The sequence below is a fragment of the Podarcis melisellensis genome (assembly GCF_964234715.1).
Source record: "Podarcis melisellensis genome assembly, chromosome: 2".
Taxonomy (NCBI): domain Eukaryota; kingdom Metazoa; phylum Chordata; class Lepidosauria; order Squamata; family Lacertidae; genus Podarcis; species Podarcis melisellensis.
The window spans coordinates 124,742,324-124,765,131 of record NC_138529.1 but is presented as its reverse complement, the minus strand read 5'-3'; the positions used below and the strand labels follow the sequence as shown (position 1 = coordinate 124,765,131).

The 22,808-nt window shown below is 45.2% G+C and overlaps 2 protein-coding genes and 1 long non-coding RNA gene across 13 annotated transcripts in view; 1 reads left to right on the top strand and 2 right to left on the bottom strand.

Annotated features, from left to right (window-relative positions):
* Window positions 1–21,349, top strand: part of LOC309364575 (uncharacterized protein) — a 132,305-nt gene extending 110,956 nt beyond the window's left edge. Inside the window, exon 5 of the transcript XR_014165857.1 lies at window positions 19,358–21,349. The gene's annotated coding sequence lies outside the window, so the exon portion shown is untranslated. The remainder of the gene's footprint in view (window positions 1–19,357) is intronic.
* LOC309364438 (uncharacterized protein) overlaps window positions 1–22,808 on the bottom strand; it is a 218,263-nt gene that overhangs the window by 141,767 nt on the left and 53,688 nt on the right. For 4 of the 11 annotated variants that reach the window (XM_081901718.1, XM_081901723.1, XM_081901722.1 and 1 more), the window contains one exon: window positions 4,949–5,122. The exons of 5 other annotated variants lie outside the window; for them this stretch is intronic. In XM_081901718.1, coding sequence (XP_081757844.1) covers window positions 4,949–5,122 — 174 coding nt within the window. Of the gene's footprint in view, window positions 1–4,948; window positions 5,123–5,251; window positions 5,438–5,461; window positions 5,635–22,808 lie in introns of those variants that run through there. 2 more of the 11 variants (XM_081901724.1, XM_081901729.1) reach the window with 2 other exon arrangements.
* Window positions 5,642–11,156, bottom strand: LOC309365385. Its single transcript, XR_014166086.1, has 3 exons — window positions 10,954–11,156; window positions 9,375–10,043; window positions 5,642–5,897 (listed from the first exon to the last, which is right to left on the bottom strand). It is a non-coding gene; the product is annotated as an uncharacterized lncRNA (long non-coding RNA).

Sequence of the window (22,808 nt, the reverse complement as noted above, 5' to 3'; positions counted from 1 at the left end):
GACCACTGGCGTTAAATTTACGGCATGTAATGCCTTAAAAGAAAACATAATGAAAATGATCTATAGGTGGTACATGACCCCAGCCAAGCTTGCAAAAATTTACCATTTGCCCAATAATAAATGCTGGAAGTGTAATGAGACTGAAGGTATTTTCTATCACTTTTGGTGGACCTGCCCGAGGATTAAAGCCTTTTGGGAAATGATCTATAACGAAATTAAGAAAGTCCTAAAGCGGACTTTTCCTAAGAAACCTGAGGCTTTTCTCCTGGGCATGGTTGGCCAATTGGTGTCAAGGAAGGACAGGACGTTTTTTATGTATGCTACTACAGCAGCAAGAATCCTTCTGGCAAAGTATTGGAAGACGAAAGAACTACCTACTCTGGAAGAATGACAGACGAAGGTGATTGACTTTATGGGACTGGCGGAGATGACCGGCAGAATCCGTGACCAGGGGAAAGACAGTGGAAGAAGATTGGAAGAAATTTAAAATATATCTTAAAAATTGTTGTAAAATTGAGGAATGTTAAGATGTCAAGGGGTAAGAAGAAGAGAATTACAGCTGTAATTAATAATTTTAAGGAAATCTAATGAAAGAGAATTAAATAGATAAATTGACTAAAGGGTTGCTAAAGAATTGCAAAATAAGGATGCAGTGAAAGGGAGGTATGGGGAAGTCGGATTTTAATGTTCTGTATGTTTGTGTTTTGTGTTTTGTTTGTTTCTTTTTATTATGTGTTTGAAAAATGAATAAAATTATTAAAAAAAACAAAAACAAATACTTTCCCCCCTCACTCTATTTCTTTACACTCACACACACCCCTGGCTCTCGTTTGGAGGAGGAGTGAGAGGCGGAGGCTCTTTACTTCTAGAAAGGCGTTTCCCTGGCACCTCCTTTCCTCCCAGGAGCTCCTCCTTCCACAACAACCCTGCCAGGCTGGCCGCTTGCGTTTCACCCCCTTTCCAGCACTGCATGGTTTAGTGTGGCAGCACCTGCCCTTTGGAACTCCCCGCCTCTTGCAATAAAGCACATGCCTCTTCTAGACACTTTTCTGGCACCTGCTAAAAGCATTCTTGTTTAGGCAAGCATACCCAGATGCTTAGGAAGCTGAAGTAATTTTAATCTCTTTTCATATTTTAGCTTTTCTGTGTTTTAAAGTAGGCTTGTTATTTTTTATTGATTTTACTGCTGTGGTGTTGTTGTTGTTTTTGTATTGGTAAACAACTTTGCAGGTTGTTTAAAATAAATTTTATGAAATAAATAATAAATATAAATAAAATAACACAAGCCAAAACACAATGCATTCTGTAGATTTAAGCATCTCTCCACAGTGGCCTACTTGTTATCGGAGGCCCAGAATCCACAATCCTTTGTAAGAAAATATGAAATAAAGTCAAAACATTTTTGTAGGCAAAAAAAAGAATAAGTCAATATTGGGGAAGTGACAAAAACTTTTCCACACCAGGTACCCCCTGACCTTGTTATGCCACTACCCGGGGTGCAGGGTGTTATTCTAAAGCACCAAAGCTGCAGCAAGCAAAGGCAGCACAGTCTGCTGCTTGTGGCTGGAAAGCCAAACAGGATGTTTGTGACTGTTGCCATGGGAACAAAGGGGCAGTCCATTCTGTACTGAGCACCGGATGTTAGCTCAGTGGGTATGTCATATGACCTGTACAGGATGTACATGGGTGGAGTTTTGAGTCTCTCTCTGTTTGTTGAAGAGAGCAGACATGTTTACTGGATGACTGCTGAAAGACACAAATAAAGGACATGTAGATACGTTTCTGTCTGTGTCTGATTCCCCTCCCTGGGGATATGCAGGGAGGAGGAGAGGAGGAGAAGCAGTTGGTGTGTTTTCCTCACAGCCTGAGGAAAATCGCCGGAACGGACCTCGTGTTGTTTATCCTGCCGGGAGACGCCGGAGGGAGGTCTAAGGAATTCAGCCGGTGCCTGAATAGATAGGCACATACCGATGAGACGGTAGCAGATTTCCAACATTGGTAGCAGAGGATGGTTCCTGTTTTCATCGCCCTCTGCATCAAGAAGTGGCTTCCATGGATGCCTGACCTGAGAAAGCTGATTCTCTGCAGCCAGTAGCTGACCAGAGCAAGCTGGAGGCAAAAGCCACGGAGCCCAGGTATGTGCTTTTCGGGCTTAGAAGAGTGGATGCAGATTGAGTTATTTCTCTGCTTCGAGGGAGCAGCGTATGGGAAACAGCTCCAGTTAAAAGTGAAACCGCATACCAAACATTCCTGTGGTTTCTTCTCCAAGGGATTGGAATGTGCTGTTGCTAAGCGACGCCTTTCAGTGAAGGCTAATCCTCACAGAGGAGAAGTGAAAGTTAAAATGGAATGTTTTGGCTACAAAGTCTGAGGAGCTCTTGGAAATTTCCAACGCAGCCAGCGTTGAGAGCTGCCAGGTGCACAGAGTGTAAACAAGCCAACTATTGGATTTTAGAGGCTTGTGTTTTAAAGAGTCAATGCAAGGACTCAAGATGGATGCCAAGAAGGGGGGAGCCCTGCCTTCTCCGCCCCTTTTGACCAGTGACAATTATGCATCTTGGTCTATTAAGATGAAGGCCCTGCTGCAGAATCAGAGACTGTTTGACGTGATTGAGAACCCCATTCCTGCAGCGCCAACGCGTGCTTGGGAGTCACAGGATGTGAAGGCCAGAACTGCTATAATCTTGTGTGTGTCAGATTCGCAATTGATCCACATACAAGGCTTAGAGCACGCGAGAGATGTTTGGAACACGCTGAGAAGGACACATCAGAGAGATGCAGGTTCTTCAGCGTTGCTGTATTTTGAGAAGCTGACCAACCTGAGGCTTGCGCCTGATGGAGATGTTCAAGCACACCTGACGGAAATGAAATTTCTGCGTCAACAGATGGTGGAACGCAATTTCCGTCTGCAGGAGGAAGTGTTTTGCTTCATGGTGATCAACAGCCTGAATCGGACTTACAAAACGGTTGCCAGTCAGCTGGGGTCTCTCCCAGCAGCTGATCTAACGTCGGAGAGGGTCTTTGCCGTTGTTCTTTGTGAACATGACAGACTTGCCGCCCTGGAAGTCAAGGACAGGGGGAGGGAAGAACGGAGTTCTAACACCCCCACAGCTCAAGCTACTGGAGGAGATGCTGTAGCTATGAACGTTGTCCGATGCTACAATTGTGACCAGACTGGGCATCTACAGCGGAACTGTACGAAGCCACGTCGGAAGAAAGGAGCCAAGGCGAGCTCCACAAAGTCTGAGGCGTCAGACAAAGGTCACACCAAGCCAAAGGCAAAGACTGCAAAGGCTTTGATGTCGCTAAAAGCCACACCAGAAGCGGGGAATTTCTTTGTTTTGGATACTGGAGCCACAGTTCACATGACGGGACACAGAGGACTGTTTTCTACGTTTAAAAAGCAAAGCTTCGCTGTGCAACAAGCCAACGGTCAAGAACTGGAAGCGACCGGAATTGGGACTGTGTATCTTAAAAGTCTGAACTTGACTATAAACAATGTTTATTTGGTTCCAGAATTGAAGTTCAATCTGCTCAGCGCTTCACAGATTGCCAAGAAGGGACTAAAACTGTCCTATGATGATGAGAAATGCGAGATCTACAAAGATGGAGAGCTGTATCTTTCTGCCAAAGAGAAAGATGGACTGTATTTGTTGACTTTTGATCAAAGTGATTACATGGAATGTAATTCTTGTGATTCTAACGTGATCTCTTTTGCAGGTGTAGCTGAGAAAGACGTCAAGCAGGTCACCTCGAGGGGCAAAAGAGCATTTCAGCGGGTGTATGCTGATGTGATTGGTCCTTTAGAACCATCTAGAGGCAATGCAAAGTATTACCTAATATGTGTTGATTCTTTTACAGGTTTTGTCTGGATTTATCTTTTGGATAGACCGAAAGAAGCCTTAGAAAGGTTTAAAGAGTTTTGTGACAAGGTTAAAAATATGCATGGTGCTGACATAGATTGTCTTTGCACAGATGAGAAGCCAATTTTTCTTTTACAGGAGTTCCAGAGGTTCCTGATACATGGGTGGAGTTTTGAGTCTCTCTCTGTTTGTTGAAGAGAGCAGACATGTTTACTGGATGACTGCTGAAAGACACAAATAAAGGACATGTAGATACGTTTCTGTCTGTGTCTGATTCCCCTCCCTGGGGATATGCAGGGAGGAGGAGAGGAGGAGAAGCAGTTGGTGTGTTTTCCTCACAGCCTGAGGAAAATCGCCGGAACGGACCTCGTGTTGTTTATCCTGCCGGGAGACGCCGGAGGGAGGTCTAAGGAATTCAGCCGGTGCCTGATCAGATAGGCACATACCGATGAGACGGTAGCAGATTTCCAACATGGGGCATGGGGGTCCCTGTTCAGATCATGCCTGATGGGGGAGACCCCCAAGTCAGGGAGCAGAGGGTCCTCCCTTGTCCTCTCTGCCAAGCCGGGGGGGGGGGAGATCGCAGGAGGTCTGCAGCTCTGCTCTTCCTTGGGATCCAGATGCTGCCTTCATTTGGGGGGGGCTTTGAGTCAAGAAAATAAACCCCCTTCAGTTTTATAAAGCTAATAAAAGTTATACAAAAAGAAGAGAAAAAGTCAACACACGGAGGCCCCATCCGAGTTCACAGTGCACAGCAGGATCAGGTTCCTTTAAGGAGTCCAGTGCTGCGCGATGGATCAGTGAGTTGTCTGACATTGGCAGGGCATCCAGATCACAACTGGTTTTAGACCTTTTGAGCTGCCAATACATCGCGGTGGCCGGGGAGCTGTGACCTATTCCTAGCTCAAATTGCCTGCAGATGACAAAAGCGTAGACAGGCAGGCAGGTGGGGGAGCCCAAAAAGGTGCTCCCCTTCTCCATCTCCATCTGCCTGCCTGCCTCCCCCCACCCCCTAGCTGAGGAAGCCCCAATTCCTCTCGGGCTCCATCCATCCAGGTCCCCATCTCCCCTCCCCTGGGACTCACCAGATCTCTCGGAGGTCCCTGGGAGGGAGCGCTCAGAGGTTGTGGGGAGGGATGCGGGAGACAGCCGGACCAGGTCAACCGTCCATCTTCCCCCTTCCATCCTCGCTAGCTTTGCAGGATCCGTCTCTTTCATCCTTCCTGAGGAGTCAAGGAGCCAAAACAAGCTGGAGGGTCCTGGGAGAGAGGAAGAAGCAAAGGAAGCCTCAGAGGCCCTGCAGGGATTCTCCTGCCCTAGATATTCTCCTGCCCCTGGAGAAGCACAAATGGGGCAGCCCCTTCCCAACAGAAGCCCCACTTTGAAACATCTCCTGTCATTCCAGTTTCCCCTGTTTGCTAATCACCCCACTTCGTAAGGCTGGCAGGGTCTGTCCAGTAGTGACCTCAAGGTAGAACCCCTTGAACTCAGTGGGGCTTATGGACACAACTTGGTGCCAAAACCAGTCGCCTTCCTGTCCCTAAGCCTGAAAACTGCAACATCAGAGCATGGGCAGAAAACAGACGAGTAGCTAATACATGTAAGTGGCCCCATGCTTGGTGCTTTCGATGGAGAGTCCTGTTGACGTTCTTTGAGCTCTCTCATCGCAAGCCAGGCAGGTGTTGCGGCCATATTTGCCTCTTACATGGGGACCAAATCTTTGGGGAAGCTTTTCATCTCCAATTGGTAGGAAAGAGGGTTCATTAACCTGCTGGTGGGGGGAGGTGGCTTTTCAGCCCATAAATTCAACTCATGCTGGAATATCTGGTGGGCTGGATCTGGAGCACAAAGGGTCAAGTTCTACTTGCATGAGCCCTTGTGTTCCTTCTTCAAACTTATTAAGCAGGAACGTCAGAGGTCCAATCTGAGAGTATTTCATTCTGGGCTTCTTATGGCAGAGCACAGAAGACATGCAATCAATTCTTTTCAGTTCTGTCATGTAGGTCCTTCCCTAGATTCCTCAAGTGCAAGGACCTAAGAAACCTCATCAGGAGGGCTTTAAACTGACTAATGTGGGGGAGGGAGACAGTGCTCCTGAAGGTCTATCAATTGATGAAGATGATCATCCAAATGTCATAGACCAAATGGAGCAAGCAGCACGCAGACCTAGTGGTGGGAGGAAAAAATCCTTAAATAAGAGACACGGGGGAATGATTAATGGACTTCAATGTCTGTACACTAATGTGCAAAGCATGGGAAATAAACAAGATGAGCTTGAGCTCTTGGTACAGCAAACTAAATATAACATAATAGGCATCACTGAAACGATTGGAATGTAATAATGGAGGGATACAATCTATTTCAGAGAAACAGACCAGACAAGAAAGGAGGAGGAGTGGCGTTATATGTCAGGGATGTGTATACCTGTGAAGAGATCCAAGATTTAGAACCTCAAAGCCAAAGTGAGAGCATTTGGGTCAAATTTAAGGGAGAAAAGAATAACAGGGACCTCATTGTGGGAGTTTACTATAGATCCCCAAGCCAAACGGAGGACATAGATGATGCCTTCCTGGAACAGATGGCCAAGCATGCAAAAGGAAGGGAGATAGTAGTAATGGGGGACTTCAATTACCCGGATATTTGCTGGATGTCGAACTCAGCCAAGAGCATAAGGTCAAACAGATTCCTCACTGGCCTTGCAGACAACTTCATTGTCCATAAAGTGGGAGAAGCAACAAGAGGAACAGCCATTTTAGATCTGGTCCTAACCAATGTTGATGACCTGGTTAGTGGGGTAGAAGTGGAAGGATCATTAGGCGCGAGTGATCATGCTCTTCTGAAGTTTACTATACAGCGGAAAGGAGCAGCCAAGCATACTAGGACTAAATTTCTTGACTTTAAGAAAGCCGACTTCATAAAACTTAGGGAAGTGCTGGGTGAGATCCCATGGACAGTAATACTAAAAGGAAAGGGAGTTCATGATGGCTGGGAGTTTGTTAAGAGGGAGATAGTAAAAGCACAACTTCAGGCAATACCAATAATAATAATAATAATAATAATAATAATAATAATAAATTTTATTTATATCCCGCCCTCCCCAGCCGAAGCCGGGCTCAGGGCGGCTAACAACAATCAACAATCAAACAATCAGATATTCACACATTCTAAAAATATTTCATTGTAAAAATCAATCAAAATCAAATTAATGGCAACTAGTTAAGCAAGATTCTAAGCAGGTTGCCAGAGGAGGGAGTCAGGCTGCGCCCTGACCAAAGGCCTGGTGGAACAACTCTGTCTTGCAGGCCCTGCGGAAGGATGTCAGGTCCCGCAGGGCCCTAGTCTCTTGTGACAGAGCGTTCCACCAGATTGGAGCCGCAGCCGAAAAGGCCCTGGCTCTAGTTGAGGCCAGCCTAACCTCTCTGAGGCCTGGGACATTGAGGATGTTATTATTTGCAGACCGTAGGTTTCTCTGTGGGGCATACCAGGAGCCCCAATGAGACGGAAACATGGAAGGTGCCTAAAGAAGCCAGGGTGGCTATCTAAAGAACTTTTAACTGAGTTAAGATTAAAAAAGGATGTGTACAAAAAATGGAAAAGGGGGGAAACCACCAAAGAGGAATTCAAACAAATAGCCAGCATGTGTAGACACCAAGTCAGAAAAGCTAAAGCACAGAATGAACTCAGGCTTGCTAGAGAGGTGAAAAGCAACAAAAAAGGCTTATATGGGTATGTTAGTAGCAAAAGGAAGAACAAAGAAACCGTGGGGTCACTCAGAGGAGAAGATGGTGAAATGCAAACCGGGGACACAGAAAGGGCTGAACTCCTCAAAGCCTTCTTTGCCTCAGTCTTCTCCGATAAAGAAAACAATGCCCGACCTGAAGAATTTGGAGCAAATGATTCAGCAGAGGAAACACAGCCCAGAATAACTAAGGAGATAGTACAAGAATACTTGGCTAGTTTAGATGTATTCAAGTCTCCAGGGCCAGATGAACTGCATCCAAGAGTATTAAAAGAACTGGCAGATGTGATCTCAGAACCACTGGCAGTCATCTTTGAGAATTCCTGGAGAACAGGCGAAGTCCCGGCAGACTGGAGGAGGGCAAATGTTGTCCCTATTTTCAAAAAGGGGAAAAGGGAGGACCCAAATAATTACTGCCCAGTCAGTCTAACATCAATACCAGGGAAGATTCTGGAGCAGATCATTAAGCAAACAGTTTGTGAGCGCCTAGAAAGGAATACTGTGATCACCAATAGTCAGCATGGATTTCTGAAAAATAAGTCATGTCAGACTAACTTGATCTCATTTTTTGACAGAATTACAACCCTGGTAGATGAAGGGAACACAGTGGATGTAGCCTACCTTGATTTCAGCAAGGCATTTGACAAGGTGCCCCATGATATTCTTGTAAAGAAGCTGGTAAAATGCGGACTTGACTATGCTACCACTCAGTGGATTTGTAACTGGCTGACTGACCGAACCCCAAGGGTGCTCATCAATGGTTCCTCTTCATCCTGGAGAAGAGTGACTAGTGGGGTGCCACAGGGTTCTGTCTTGGGCCCAGTCTTATTCAACATCTTTATCAACGACTTGGATGATGGACTCAAGGGCATCCTGATCAAATTTGCAGATGACACCAAACTGGGAGGGGTGGCTAACACCCCAGAGGACAGGATCACACTTCAAAACGACCTTGACAGATTAACTGGGCCAAAACAAACAAGATGAATTTTAACAGGGAGAAATGTAAAGTATTGCGCTTGGGCAAAAAAAATGAGAGGCACAAATACAAGATGGGGGACACCTGGCTTGAGAGCAGTACATGTGAAAAGGATCTAGGAGTCTTGGTTGACCACAAACTTGACATGAGCCAACAGTGTGACGCGGCAGCTAAAAAAGCCAATGCAATTCTGGGCTGCATCAATAGGAGTATAGCATCTAGATCAAGGGAAGTAATAGTGCCACTGTATTCTGCTCTGGTCAGACCTCACCTGGAGTACTGTGTCCAGTTCTGGGCACCACAGTTCAAGAAGGACACTGACAAACTGGAACGTGTCCAGAGGAGGGCAACCAAAATGGTCAAAGGCCTGGAAACGATGCCTTATGAGGAACGGCTAAGGGAGCTGGGCATGTTTAGCCTGGAGAAGAGGAGGTTAAGGGGTGATATGATAGCCATGTTCAAATATATAAAAGGATGTCACATAGAGGAGGGAGAAAGGTTGTTTTCTGCTGCTCCAGAGAAGCGGACACGGAGCAATGGATCCAAACTACAAGAAAGAAGATTCCACCTAAGCATTAGGAAGAACTTCCTGACAGTAAGAGCTGTTCGACAGTGGAATTTGCTGCCAAGGAGTGTGGTGGAGTCTCCTTCTTTGGAGGTCTTTAAGCAGAGGCTTGACAACCATATGTCAGGAGTGCTCTGATGGTGTTTCCTGCTTGGCAGGGGGTTGGACTCAATGGCCCTTGTGGTCTCTTCCAACTCTATGATTCTATGATTCTATGATTCTAAGGACCCTGGGCTGTCTGAGTTATGGGGTTCCTTGGGGTCCAGGTCAGCTGGCTAGTCAGGATTGTCACCTCCAGAGTATATGTCAACTAAAGGACAATAGTCTGCCTTGGATTGAGGACTTTTTGGAGGTGTTGCTGAATGTGGAAGCAGAGGAGCTGGTGATGCCACATTTTTGAATAATCTTGAGACTAATACACTGTTGGAAAACTTGCCCCCCTCGGGAGAGGCTGGCCTCTCTCCCTGCTCCCAGGGCTTGTTTACCGGTGATCTACTCTGGCTGACATCCCCGCAGTCCAGGAAGATCTTGATAGGCGACATCTCCCAGCCAGTAAGATGCACACCCCCTTCTTCCTTGCATACCAGCAGGAGAAAGAAGATAGTCAGAAAGTCTTTTACATCTTGTTTATTTCTGACTGCACAACTCTACAAAAAACATGTCCGATCAGTTCAGTCTCCTCCGAGCAAGAGACTCAGACTTCCTTCACATATGCAACAGGAAGGTCTCATATTACACACAGAACAAAGCCTTGTAATTCCTGTGAACTTCCGGGAACATTCTTTCCCACAGCTACCACATCTTGTGATGTAAACACCGAGCTGCCAGTTTGCAGCTGCGTTATACTCATATCCCAACATCCTCCCCCATATGAATCAACGTTAGCTGCCAACAAAGCTTCATCCAGAGAAGAAAACAAGCAGTTGTTATACACGTAACAATTCCCTGTTGTTTCAGTTCCACCTTTGGAACTACCTGCCACTGGTTTCACCAGTGTAACTCTCTAGTTGTCTGTTTTCCAAGGAATGAGTGCCTCTGCATTACCTTGGCTAGGGAAGGTAGTGTTACGCTTTGCAACTCCCAGTTGTGTCTTTGTCTCTGACTTAGACATACCTTTAACCTGGCTTGAGTTGTCAACTATAGTAACACATGCAACAGCTGAGTTAGCAAACTCTTGAGAGTACCTTTTGGGTGGTATGCCCTTTGTGACTCTCTCAGACCCGCGAATGAGGTGCAGATCCTCCTTGCTGACTGGTTCATCCTCTGGACTTTTGGGAGAACCACGCCCAACAGTAAACAGTGGTTCAGTCAATTCTAGTTCAACCTTAACCTGTGAAGGTCTAGACATTGTGTGTGAACCCCTCTCAATGATTGTGTCAGCAGAACTCTCTGAGCTCTCTGTGTCACTCTCAGTATCAGAATATTCACCTGCATTGTCACCAGTGGGAAATGTGTGGAGAACCTCTCTCTCCTGTCTAGGAGTGCTCTCTAGAAACTTTGTGAGAATCCCTTGACCAGATTCAGACAAAATTACTCTGTAGAGACCCTTTTCATAACCCACAAAAATGCCTTTGGCGTTCTTAACCCCTTGTGGAGTTTCCGCATTGACGTGAGATCCAAAAACCTTAAAATGTGTTACCGAAGGTTTCCTGTGGAACAGCTTCTCAAAAGGAGAGCTTTCCATACCTTTTGAAACCTTTCTCACCCAAGTGTAACAGAAAGAGGTTAAATATTCAGCCCAGAACTCATGTGGCAAATGTGAACTCAGCAATTGTGCTTTCATGCCTTTCTGTAACTCTTTCTTCACCTTTACACTCACACTCTTGTTCCATGAAGCTTCAGAGACAGCAATCTTATGCTCTATCCCTTGTCTCTCGAAGAAATCCTGAAAATCCTGTGAAAGAAAAATTGCCTTTTCATCTGTGAAAAGATAATCAATATTAGCATCATGAACAGTCTTAACCTTATCACAAAACTCTTTAAACCTTGCTAAGGTTTCTTTGGGTGATTGCAATATGTAAATCCATACATATTGAGAGTAAAAACAAAAAAAATTCCTTCCAGTAGCACCTTAAAGACCAACTAAGTCAGTTCTTGGTATGAGCTTTCGTGTGCATGCACACTTCTTCAGATACACTATTAAGAGTGTTGTTGTTGTTGTTTAGTCGTTTAGTCGTGTCTGACTCTTCGTGACCCCATGGACCAGAGCACACCAGGCACCTCTGTCCTCCACTGCCTCCCGCAGTTTGGTCAAACTCATGCTGGTAGCTTCGAAAACACTATCCAACCATCTCGTCCTCTGCCGTCCCCTTCTCCTTGTGCCCTCCATCTTTCCCAACATCAGGGTCTTCTCCAGGGAGTCTTCTCTTCTCAGGAGGTGGCCAAAGTACTGCAGCCTCAGCTTCACAATCTGTCCTTCCAGTGAGCACTCAGGGTTGATTTCCTTCAGTATGGAGAGGTTTGATCTTCTTGCAGTCCATGGGACTCTCAAGAGTCTCCTCCAGCACCATAATTCAAAAGCATCCATTCTTCGGCCATCAGCCTTCTTTATGGTCCAGCTCTCACTTCCATACATCACTACTGGGAAAACCATAGCTTTAACTATACGAACCTTTGTTGGCAAGGTGATGTCTCTACTTCTCAAGATGCTGTCTAGGCCTGTCATTGCCCTTCTCCCAAGAAGCAGGCGTCTTTTAATTTCGTGGCTGCTGTCACCATCTGCAGTGATCATTGAGCCCAAGAAAGTGAAATCTCTCACTACCTCCATTTCTTCCCCTTCTATTTGCCAGGAGGTGATGGGACCAGTGGCCATGATCTTCGTTTTTTTGATGTTGAGCTTCAGACCATATTTTGCGCTCTCCTCTTTCACCCTCATTAAAAGGTCCTTTAATTCCTCCTCACTTTCTGCCATCAAGGTTGTGTCATCTGCATATCTGAGGTTGTTGATATTTCTTCCAGCAATCTTAATTCCGGCTAGGGATTCATCCAGCCCAGCCTTTCGCATGATGAATTCTGCATATAAGTTAAATAAGCAGGGAGACAAAATACAGCCTTGTCATACTCCTTTCCCAATTTTGAACCAATCAGTTGTTCCATATCCAGTTCTAACTGTAGCTTCTTGTCCCACATAGAGATTTTTCAGGAGACAGATGAGGTGATCTGGCACTCCCATTTCTTTAAGAACTTGCCATAGTTTGCTGTGGTCGACACAGTCAAAGGCTTTTGCATAGTCAATGAAGCAGAAGTAGATGTCTTTCTGGAACTCTCTAGCTTTCTCCATAATCCAGCGCATGTTTGCAATTTGGTCTCTGGTTCCTCTGCCTCTTCTAAATCCAGCTTGCACTTCTGGGAGTTCTCGGTCCACATACTGCTTGAGCCTTCCTTGTAGAATTTTAAGCATAACCTTGCTAGCGTGTGAAATGAGTGCAATTGTGCGGTAGTTGGAGCATTCTTTGGCACTGCCCTTCTTTGGGATTGGGATGTAGACTGATCTTCTCCAATCCTCTGGCCACTGCTGAGTTTTCCAAACTTGCTGGCATATTGAGTGTAGCACCTTAACAGCATCATCTTTTAAAATTTTAAATAGTTCAGCTGGGATACCATCACTTCCACTGGCCTTGTTATTTGCAGTGCTTTCTAAGGCCCATTTGACTTCACTTTCCAGGATGTCTGGCTCAAGGTCAGCAACCACACTACCTGGGGTATACCGGACATCCATTTCTTTCTGGTATAATTCCTCTGTGTATTCTTGCCACCTCTTCTTGATGTCTTCTGCTTCTGTTAGGTCCTTTCCACTTTTGTCCTTTATTATGGAAATCTTTGTACGAAATGTTCCTTTCATATCTCCAATTTTCTTGAACAGATCTCTGGTTCTTCCCATTCTATTGCTTTCCTCTATTTCTTTGCATTGCTCGTTTAAGAAGGTCTTCTTGTCTCTCCTTGCTATTCTTTGGAAATCTGCATTCAATTTCCTGTATCTTTCGCTATCTCCCTCGCATTTTGCTTGCCTTCTCTCCCCCGCTATTTGTAAGGCCTCGTTGGACAGCCACTTTGCTTTCTTGCATTTCCTTTTCATTGGGATGGTTTTAGTTGCTGCTTCCTGTATAATGTTGCGAGCCTCCATCCATAGTTCTTCAGGCAATCTGTCCAGCAAATCTAAATCCTTAAACCTGTTCCTCACTTCCACTGTGTATTCATAAGGGATTTGACTTAGATTGTATCTTACCGGCCCAGTGGTTTTTCCTACTTTCTTCAGTTTAAGCTTGAATTTTGCTATAAGAAGCTGATGATCTGAGCCACAGTCAGCTCCAGGTCTTGTTTTTGCTGACTGTATAGAGCTTCTCCATCTTTGGCTGCAGAGAATATAATCAATCTGATTTCGATGCTGCCCATCTGGTGATGTCCATGTGTAGAGTCGTCTCTTGTGTTGTTGGAAAAGCGTGTTTGTGATGACCAGCTTGTTCTCTTGACAGAACTCTATTAGCCTTTGCCCTGCTTCGTTTTGATCTCCAAGGCCAAACTTGCCAGTTGTTCCTTTTATCTCTTGACTCCCTACTTTAGCATTCCAATCCCCTATGATGAGAAGAACATCCTTCTTTGGTGTCATTTCTATAAGGTGTTGTAAGTCTTCATAGAATTGGTCAATTTCAGTTTCTTCAGCACCAGTAGTTGGTGCATAAACTTGGATTACTGTGATGTTAAAAGGTCTGCCTTGGATTCGTATCGAGATCATTCTATCATTTTTGAGATTGCATCCCAGTACAGCTTTCGCCACTCTTTTGTTGACTATGAGGGCCACTCCATTTCTTTTACGGGTTTCTTGCCCACAGTATTAGTGACTTCCATCTCTTTGTGGCTTTGACACTTTAAGTTACAAATAATCTGTTTTCATTTATTTAATCAGTTTTTCCATGATGTCTATGAAATTTATCGAAGCACAACCAAACATTGTTTGTGGAATGGTATCTGTTTACCTTTTTGCCTGAGTATTATTATTTTTGGTTCCTCATAGGTCATTGTGTGTGTGTGTGTGTGTGTGTGTGTTTTACTTTGGGGACATGTCCATCACATATTGAAAGTCATTTTAAGCCCTTTTCCATTGTTTTCCCATTTTTTCAGTCCAGTAGTAATCTGTGGTTTTGATAATATCTTTGTATTATTTAATAATAATTCTTTCCTAAATCTGATGTCTTTGTGTCAAGTCTATTTTCATCTGACTGGTAATCTAATTTTTTGCTTTCTTTTTTATTTTTTAACCTTTTTTGTATTTTTTACAGTTCTCTTTCTATACATGTGGAGTAATTTTTTATTTAATAATATGAAAAAACAACAACAAAAACTAAGTGAAGGAAAGCAAACAAACTTAGCAGATAACAGTAATTATATGAAAATGTGATAACAATATTAAAATGAGTAAAATGCTTAACATGCTAAGATTTTATTATTTGCAGCTAATAACTCAAGGAGATTTTCTTGGGGAGGGGGCTTTTGATCCTTCCTTTTTCTAACTCCTGTCTTTTAAGTCCCCCAAAACCCTAACCCCTTACAGGATATCACTTCTACAGATGTGCAATGATGAAAAAGCAGCAACAAACCCTCAACTCAGTTCTTCGCCATCACAAGACCTGCAACAACAGAAACCAGAGTTTTCAAAATGCCCACAGCTATCTCTTTCAAAGGATATAGACTGACAGGGGAGTGGGGCTGACAAAGGGGGGAGGAGTTGAATTGCAAGGACATTTTCCCACTGTGCTCCAGGGTTGAGAAGATCACAATTGTCTCAAGATATGCAACTGATATTTAATTAGTTTTTTTTTGTATTATGTGTTATTACGTAGGAATGTTGAAATGTGTCTGACAGTGTGTTATTTCCACAAGGGGGGGCTATTTTTGTGTGTAATTGTTTTTATGTTTAATGTCTTATTTCTTACACCGCAGTGGAGGATTCTCATACATTTTATGCGTTCTAATAGACCAGGCTATTGTGTAGTCCAATGTTTAGATTGTCCCACCTGGCACTATGCCAACCTTCCCTACCCATTTTAAAAATGTGCTAAAATTTGCTTTACCAAGGAGAAGCTTCTAAGATACATGAAGGTGGATATGCTTTGGTTTAGCAGGAATGATCCCTTATAGAGTTAAATTGACTTATTTGGACAAGTGCCCTTTTAAAGAATAGTTTTGTTTTAACAGATTGGTTTGAAGAGTTGAGAACCATGGGACAAGATAAATTCAAATTGGACTCAGTTTGAATTGGGCAAGTGTATCCAGGCTGCAATTAGCTTTTTGGTCCTTTAAGTGCAAGTGAGCAACTTCCCATGAGTGCAAGATCACAGCCTATAATAAAATCCCATAGAAAGGCCAAGGCAAAGACTTCTCTCTCATGGGATGTCCAAACCTGTGCCAGCTATGGTGAATGCCAGGCGACATGGTTAAATGAAAGCCCCGAGTGGATTCAACAGAGAGGATGTGTTGCTGTAGCACTATGCCGGTGTGAGACCACAGAAGAGTTAGCTTGACACCTGAGAAACACAAAAATGGCGGACAAAACACCAACTGCATTTTTCAGTCAGTAGTGGACCTTCCTGCTAAACGTAAAGCATAGCCACTATTGAGAAAATGTTTCTCGCAAGAGCTAGAATGCCACAACTAATTTAGTAACAAAATGCAACATATGTTATTTTTACATGATATATTTATACAAAGGCATCCATTTACAACATACGATGTAATTATTTGTGGGACAAAAAATTTTAAGAAAAATTCTAGCCCCATAGGGGGGATAATGTGATAGGAATTTTATGGTCTTAGATATATGGCAACGTTCATAACCACACGTACATAGATCAGCACAGCAAAGCCAACCTGGAACCATTTTGATTCCTAAACTGAGCAAATGTTTCTCTGCATGGTCAAAATGGAAAAGCCTCCCCATTGTCTCTTCCTTCACAAATCCTGTCTTAATCTGTGTTTGAATAAGGGTGTGAGCCTTATCATTACAAGACTGCCCAGGCTCCCCAAGAAATCCAATCAAGTAACCTGCCAGACAGGAAATAAACAAAGCGACAGGAGAAAACAACATGCAAATGTTCTGTTTTAGATCGCCTTACATGAGGGGTGGTCTTAGGTTACACCCCTTCTGTGATGAATGCATAATGTTTCTGGGGGTGGTCTTGATCTACAGGGTGGCAATTACAAAAGTCTTTATAAGGCCTTGCACAGCATTTTGGGGGGTCCTCTTCCTCTCCTGCGTGTGAGGGGAGTACCCTGTTGCAACAGATCAATAAAGATCAGGCTTCCTAGCTGCTTTGCTTCTCAGTATTCTCTGGTTGGCCTCTGTTATTTTCTCCTACCAATAGGGAACCTATGTAAGGACTCTATATGGGCTCTTGGATACCCCATAAGGGAAAAGGGCATAGTTTTATTTACAACAAGAGGGGGGAGGGGAGGGAGACCCCCCAAGAAGGAGGGCTGAGGGGACCCCTGGGTGTGGGGGGCGGACTGAGAGGGGGAGCAGCGGCCAGCACTCTGGGCTCAGCTTGCGAAGGGTTAAATCAAGCAGAGCTGGAGTCCTAGACAGGACAGGAAGTAGACAGCAGGGGGCGGGTCCTCCAGAGCAGAGTCCCCTCCCTCCGCGCCCCTTCCGGCCTCTCTTGTCTGTCTCCTCCCCGTGCTGCCTCAGTTTCCCTCCTGGGAAGAGTCCGGGGAGTCTCCTCTCTCTCTCTCTCTCTCTCTCTCTCTCTCTCTCTCTCTCTCTCTCTCTCTCTCTCTCCCCTTGGGGTGCCTGGTGGAGAAGGGGGTCCCAGGGCTGCAGGGGAGACCCCCAAGTCTGGGAGCAGAGGGTCCTGCTGCCCCCTGGAAATGGGGGAGCCCCTGCCAGAGCCCCACGGGAAGCCTCTCTGGGGGGCTGCCGGGGAAAGAGAGGCTGAGCTGGCTGCCCTCCATGAGGCAGTGCAGGGAGGAGGGGGCTGGGGGGGGCAGGTCGGCAAAGCTTCCTCTCTCGGACCCCTGGAGGGGTGCCCTGTCTCCGGGGACCAAGGAGCAGGCAAGCAGAGCCATGGGGTGCTTCCTAGTTTGGGAGCTGCTCACCCCCCTTGCTGGACAAAGACTGGACCCCATCCCTGAGGGCGTCAAGGAAAGACCCCTCTGGAGAGCAGACCAGACCCCGCTCCATCAAGCCTTCCTGCCTTGCAGGGGGTGGGACTAGATGACCCTTCTTCCGACCCCCCCTCTCCCTTCTCTTCCTGACTCCCCTTCAAAACAAGGTTCATAGGACTAATAAATGATACAAATATGTAGGCCAAGTCTTCTCATGTCATTTGTATTTACAATAGCAGAATAAATTTGCTGGAATATCTAAAACATATAGTTCATCATTAGTGGTCAGTGTATGAGTTCTGGGTTCGTTAATTGCTTTCAGCTGAAAAAAAAGGGGGAAACAGAAGAGAACAGAGAACAGTCAACATCACAAAACTGAATGCCTAGTCAGGAGCTCTTGTGGCCGTTGTGTTTAGATGTTCCGTTGTGTTCCTCTTCTCTTACCAATGAAACAATACAGAGTTGGTCTTCTCATGAAAATGGGAGGGGGGTTCAAAGTGAAGAAAATGATTTGCGTATAAATATAGACCAACCACATGGAGGCAACTGCTGATGGGGAATGGGCAGGTGAAGATGTTGCCGCTTGTTTCACACACAAGGCGTGGACGTTGGATGATAAGAACTGTTTTGAAATCTCTATGTGATGAACCTCCACTGTTTGGATGGAGACCAACAGCACCTGGGATTCTAACATTCCCACCGTGAACCCTGCATGGAGGGATAATGTGGTGGTCATGTAGGATTGCTATGAGGAATTATGAAAAATGAAGCAAGCCATTGTGTCAGCGGTGAAAGCATCGCTTTGACTGGGTTTGAATCATTTGACCTGATTTCTGATAAATCCCACAAACCTCTGCCCCGTTTTCTCTATGCCTGACTGTCACGTACAGTGGTGCCCCGCAAGACGAACGCCTCGCAAGACGAAAAACCCGCTAGACGAAAGGGTTTTCCGTTTTGGAGGTGCTTCGCAAAACGAATTTCCCTATGGGGTTGCTTCACAAGACGAAAAAATATTGCGTCCCCCGGCGGTTTTTTTTGCTTTTTTCGCCCTTTTCCTAAGCCGCTAAGCCGCTTATCAGCTGTTCCGCTGATAAGCCGCTTAACAGCTGTAGCGCTAATCTGCTAAGCTGTCAATGGGCTTGCTTCGCAAGACGAAAAAACCGCTAGACGAAGAGAATCGCGGAACAAATTCTTTTCCTCTAGCGAGGCACCACTGTATAAAGCATTCTAATACAGACCAGGCATCCTGGGCCATAAAGATAAGGAGGTAGCTCTGATGCAGCTTTGTTAGTCTTTAGGTAGATTTTGGGGCCAGGAAACAGAGTTCACAAGGAGATGGTAAAATGCCTCTCTTTCCTTGCCTGTCCTTTCTTTCCTATTACTGCCTGTTTATTACCTCTGGGTTTGCTAAATGCATTCTTCCTGGGTTCCTGTTTATTTTAGCCTAAACATGTATTAATGCTCAAATAGCAAATAGTTCTTTGTAGTTAAGAGGCCTCCTCTGATCTACTTTGCGCCCACGTGGGGATTTTTTGAAATTCTCAGAGGAAATCAGATTGGTTCTTACAAACGTTATGTTAAAGTTCTTTTGTGAATAAAAACGGACTGGGCCAGGGAGTGGGGATCGCACTTCCTCCCAGAGTCTTGCTGGTCAAGCCTCATGTCTATTGTATTAATCAGGTCCAGTCCTTCCTTTGCCTTCAGAACGCAACAGGATAACAACTGTTTTCTCTGTGAATGTATTTCATCTAGTCATGCCTTTTCAAACAATAACCAGGCTTGTCTTAACTGCCCAGGACTTCTAAATGTCAAAACAAAACTTCTGTCAGGTTTCTTTTTGTTTCGGCTTCTGTTTGCATTTGATTGACCAAAGAGATGACTGACCTTGGAGATGGAGTGGATTCCAGGATTGAGTCAGAACAAAATCTATCCCAGATAAAAGCCAAGCAATATGTCAGTTAATACCAGGCAACTAAGGAAGTGAAAACTATAGTAAGGCCTCACATCTAACTCCCTTCAGTTCTTCCTCTGTCACAAGCATTCATTAAAAATGTTCAATAATCTGGAGTTCCATTTCTTCCTGAGGCACTAATTTGCTGCTCTCTTCATTGCAGATGGTGATGAATTGGAAGAAAGAACAAGGGGGAGCCCAACAGAATCCACATAGCGGAGAAGTCATCTAAATATTCTATGTGTGGAGAGAACATTGGTCAGAGCTCCCAGTCCATCTCCCATCAAGGAACGAGCTTCGTTCAGAGGGATACCATCACTTCACATGAAAGAATTCACAGTAGAGAGAAATTGTATCAGTGCTTTGAATGTGGAAAAAGCTTCAGTCAAAGCGAGACTCTCACTTCCCATCAAAGAATTCATACAGGGGAGAAACCCTATCAGTGCTTGGAGTGTGGAAAGAGCTTCAGTCTCAAGCACAGTCTCACTTCCCATTGAAGAATTCATATAGGTCACAAACCAAATCAATTCTTTGAATGTGGAAAGAGCTTCTGTCAAAGTGCCCATCTCACTTTTCATCAAATAATTCATAAAATAGAGAAAAATTCTTAGTGTTTGGAACGTGGGGAAAGCTTCAGTCAGAGTGCTGGTCTAATTGCCCACCAAGTAATTCACACAGGGTTGAAAGCATTTAAGAACTCAAAGCAGGGTGAATAAAGAATAATAAATTCGGAATCTTATCCAACCCCCGTCCAATGCAGAAATCTCGTTTCAAGCACTCGTGACAAATGGCCATCCAAATTCTTCCTAAAAAACCTCCAATAAAGCGGAGTCTACTCCCTTCCAATATAGTTCCTTTTCACTGTCCGCTCTTACTATTGGAAAGTTCTTCCTGGGGAAGCCAGGTGGCCTCTCTGTGGGCTACTGGAAAGAATTAAAGGACGAGCCTCTTCTGTAAAAGATATTATGAACCAAGTGCTGGAAACGGGACAAACCCTAGAAACCTGAAAAGAGGCAAACATTACTTGGATGCCCAAACAAGATAAGGACATAACAAATCCTTAAAATGTCCGACCGATTTCATTATTAAACTGCGACTATAAACTGTTTGCGGACGCTGGCGCTGTGGGTTAAACCACAGAGCCTAGGACTTGCTGATCAGAACGTCGGCGGTTTGAATCCCCGCGACGGGGTGAGCTCCTGTTGCTCAGTCCCTGCTCCTGCCAACCTAGCAGTTCGAAAGCACGTCAAAATGCAAGTAGATAAATAGGTACCACTCCGGCAGGAAGGTAAACGGCGTTTCCGTGCGCTGCTCTGGTTCGCCAGAAGCGGCTTAGTCCTGCTGGCCACATGACCTGGAAGCTGTACGCTGGCTTCCTCGGCCAGTAAAGCGAGATGAGCGCCGCAACCCCAGAGTTGGCTATGACTGGACCTAATGGTCAGGGGTCCCTTTACCTTTATAAACTGTTTGCAGCAATATAAGCAAACATATTTGAAAAGTTATGAATGAGTAATTGTATTTTTCGCTCCATAAGAGGCACCTGACCATAAGATGCACCTAGTTTTTAGAGGAGGAAAACAAGAAAAAAAATATTCTGAATGAAACAGTGGGTGTATGATTTTTGTGGTTCATGCTGTGACCACAAACATGTGATCTGATGGTGAATTTGGGATGACCCAATGCAAAAATCCTGAGGATCAAATGTGGATCTGTGCTTTGTAACCACGTTTTTGCATCACTGTGGCCCCACGCAACAGTGAGTGTGTGATTTTTTTGGTGCAGGCTGTAGCCATGAACATGCTATGTGATCTGATGGTGAATTTGGGGTGACGCAATGTAAAAATCCTTTGGATCCATGGGCTTTTACCTCCTCTCTCCCAGGCAGCGTCCCTTATCTCCCAATCCCACCAATCAGCTGTTTCCTTTCAACACTCTCTTCCCTCTTGTTTGCCTTAGTGTCTTTTCCTTAGCGAGAGCAGTTTTTTGCTCCTCCTTTTCTTCTAATTTCTCTCCTTATTGCTTTAGTCTTCCTGTCTTCTCTCCTTGCAAGTTTGCTGTCTTTACCTCCCGCCTCCCAGGCAGTTTCCTTTATCTCTAGCATCCCTTATCTCTCTCCCCGATCAGCGGCTTTGTTTCAACACCCACTTCCCTCTTTTTTTAAAAAAAGTATGATCTGCTTTCTGCCCCTGGGCAATTCGCCCCAGGGACCACGCATTTGCTCCATAAGACGCACAGACATTTCCCCTTTTTAGGAAGAAAAAAGTGTGTCATGGAGCGAAAAATACAGTAATATATATGGACCAAACAGGCAGAAGTATAAGACAGTAACAGATGCACTCAAGAAGAATTCGATTAGATTCCCGTGGGAATTTTCTGAGGGTATCACTTTTACATACAAGGACAGAAGAAAATTTTTAGATCAGTGGACGAGTTGGGAAAATTCTGGAGGAAGTACAAAAAAGAACTAACTGGCGATTCAACGTTGGAGCGAGAAGAAACAACGCAGACACCACAAGAAGTATAGAGAGGCAAGCGCTTGCCACACTCCTTGGCAGCAAATTCCACTGTCGAACAGCTCTTACTGTCAGGAAGTTCTTCCTAATGTTTAGGTGGAATCTTCTTTCTTGTAGTTTGGATCCATTGCTCCGTGTCCGCTTCTCTGGAGCAGCAGAAAACAGCCTTTCTCCCTCCTCTATGTGACATCCTTTTATATATTTGAACATGGCTATCATATCACCCCTTAACCTCCTCTTCTCCAGGCTAAACATGCCCAGCTCCCTTAGCCATTCCTCATAAGGCATCGTTTCCAGGCCTTTGACCATTTTGGTTGCCCTCCTCTGGACACGTTCCAGTTTGTCAGTGTCCTTCTTGAACTGTGGTGCCCAGAACTGGACACAGTACTCCAGGTGAGGTCTGACCAGAGCAGAATACAGTGGCACTATTACTTCCCTTGATACTATACTCCTATATGTATTTTAAAACATAATGTATTTATGTATTTTAAAACATAAAATTTTCTTACCGTGAAGTTGAGTGTACAGATGTGGGGGGAGGCGGATATTCCGAAGCAGAGCCCATCTTTTTCAAGGGATCCTTATTAAACTTGGGAATCCCATCCCTACAGCTCCCATAAACACCACGGAGAAGGTGGCCGGAGCCAAAAAGGCGAAAGCCTTGGCCTCGAACGCAGGACCCCTCCTCCTTCGGAAGGGACCTCCGAGGAGGAAGTCAGGGCGGATCAGTCCCTGGAACTGGGGGGCGATTCCAAGATTCCTCTGGAAAGCGCCATTTAATGTTCCTTTCCCCACTTGCCAGGACTCTGAGCTCCATTTGGGGTTCCTCCTTCCGCACCCCAAGGTTCCTCCAAGGCCTTGGGGAAGGAAACTGAGGCAGGCTCTGCTTGCTCCCCAGGGCCCTGCAGGGGGGGGGCTGTCTCTTCCTCTGGCCATGGCACCCCCGGGAAGCCTTGGAAGAAAGGCAGGAGACCCTCAGAGGAGAACAGCCAAGTCCGGTTCTTCTCCGCAATGGCTTCCACTGGAGAGCCAATGTGGTGCAGTGGTTCAGAGGGGTGGACTCGTAATCTGGGGAACCGGGTTCGCGTCTCCGCTCCTCCA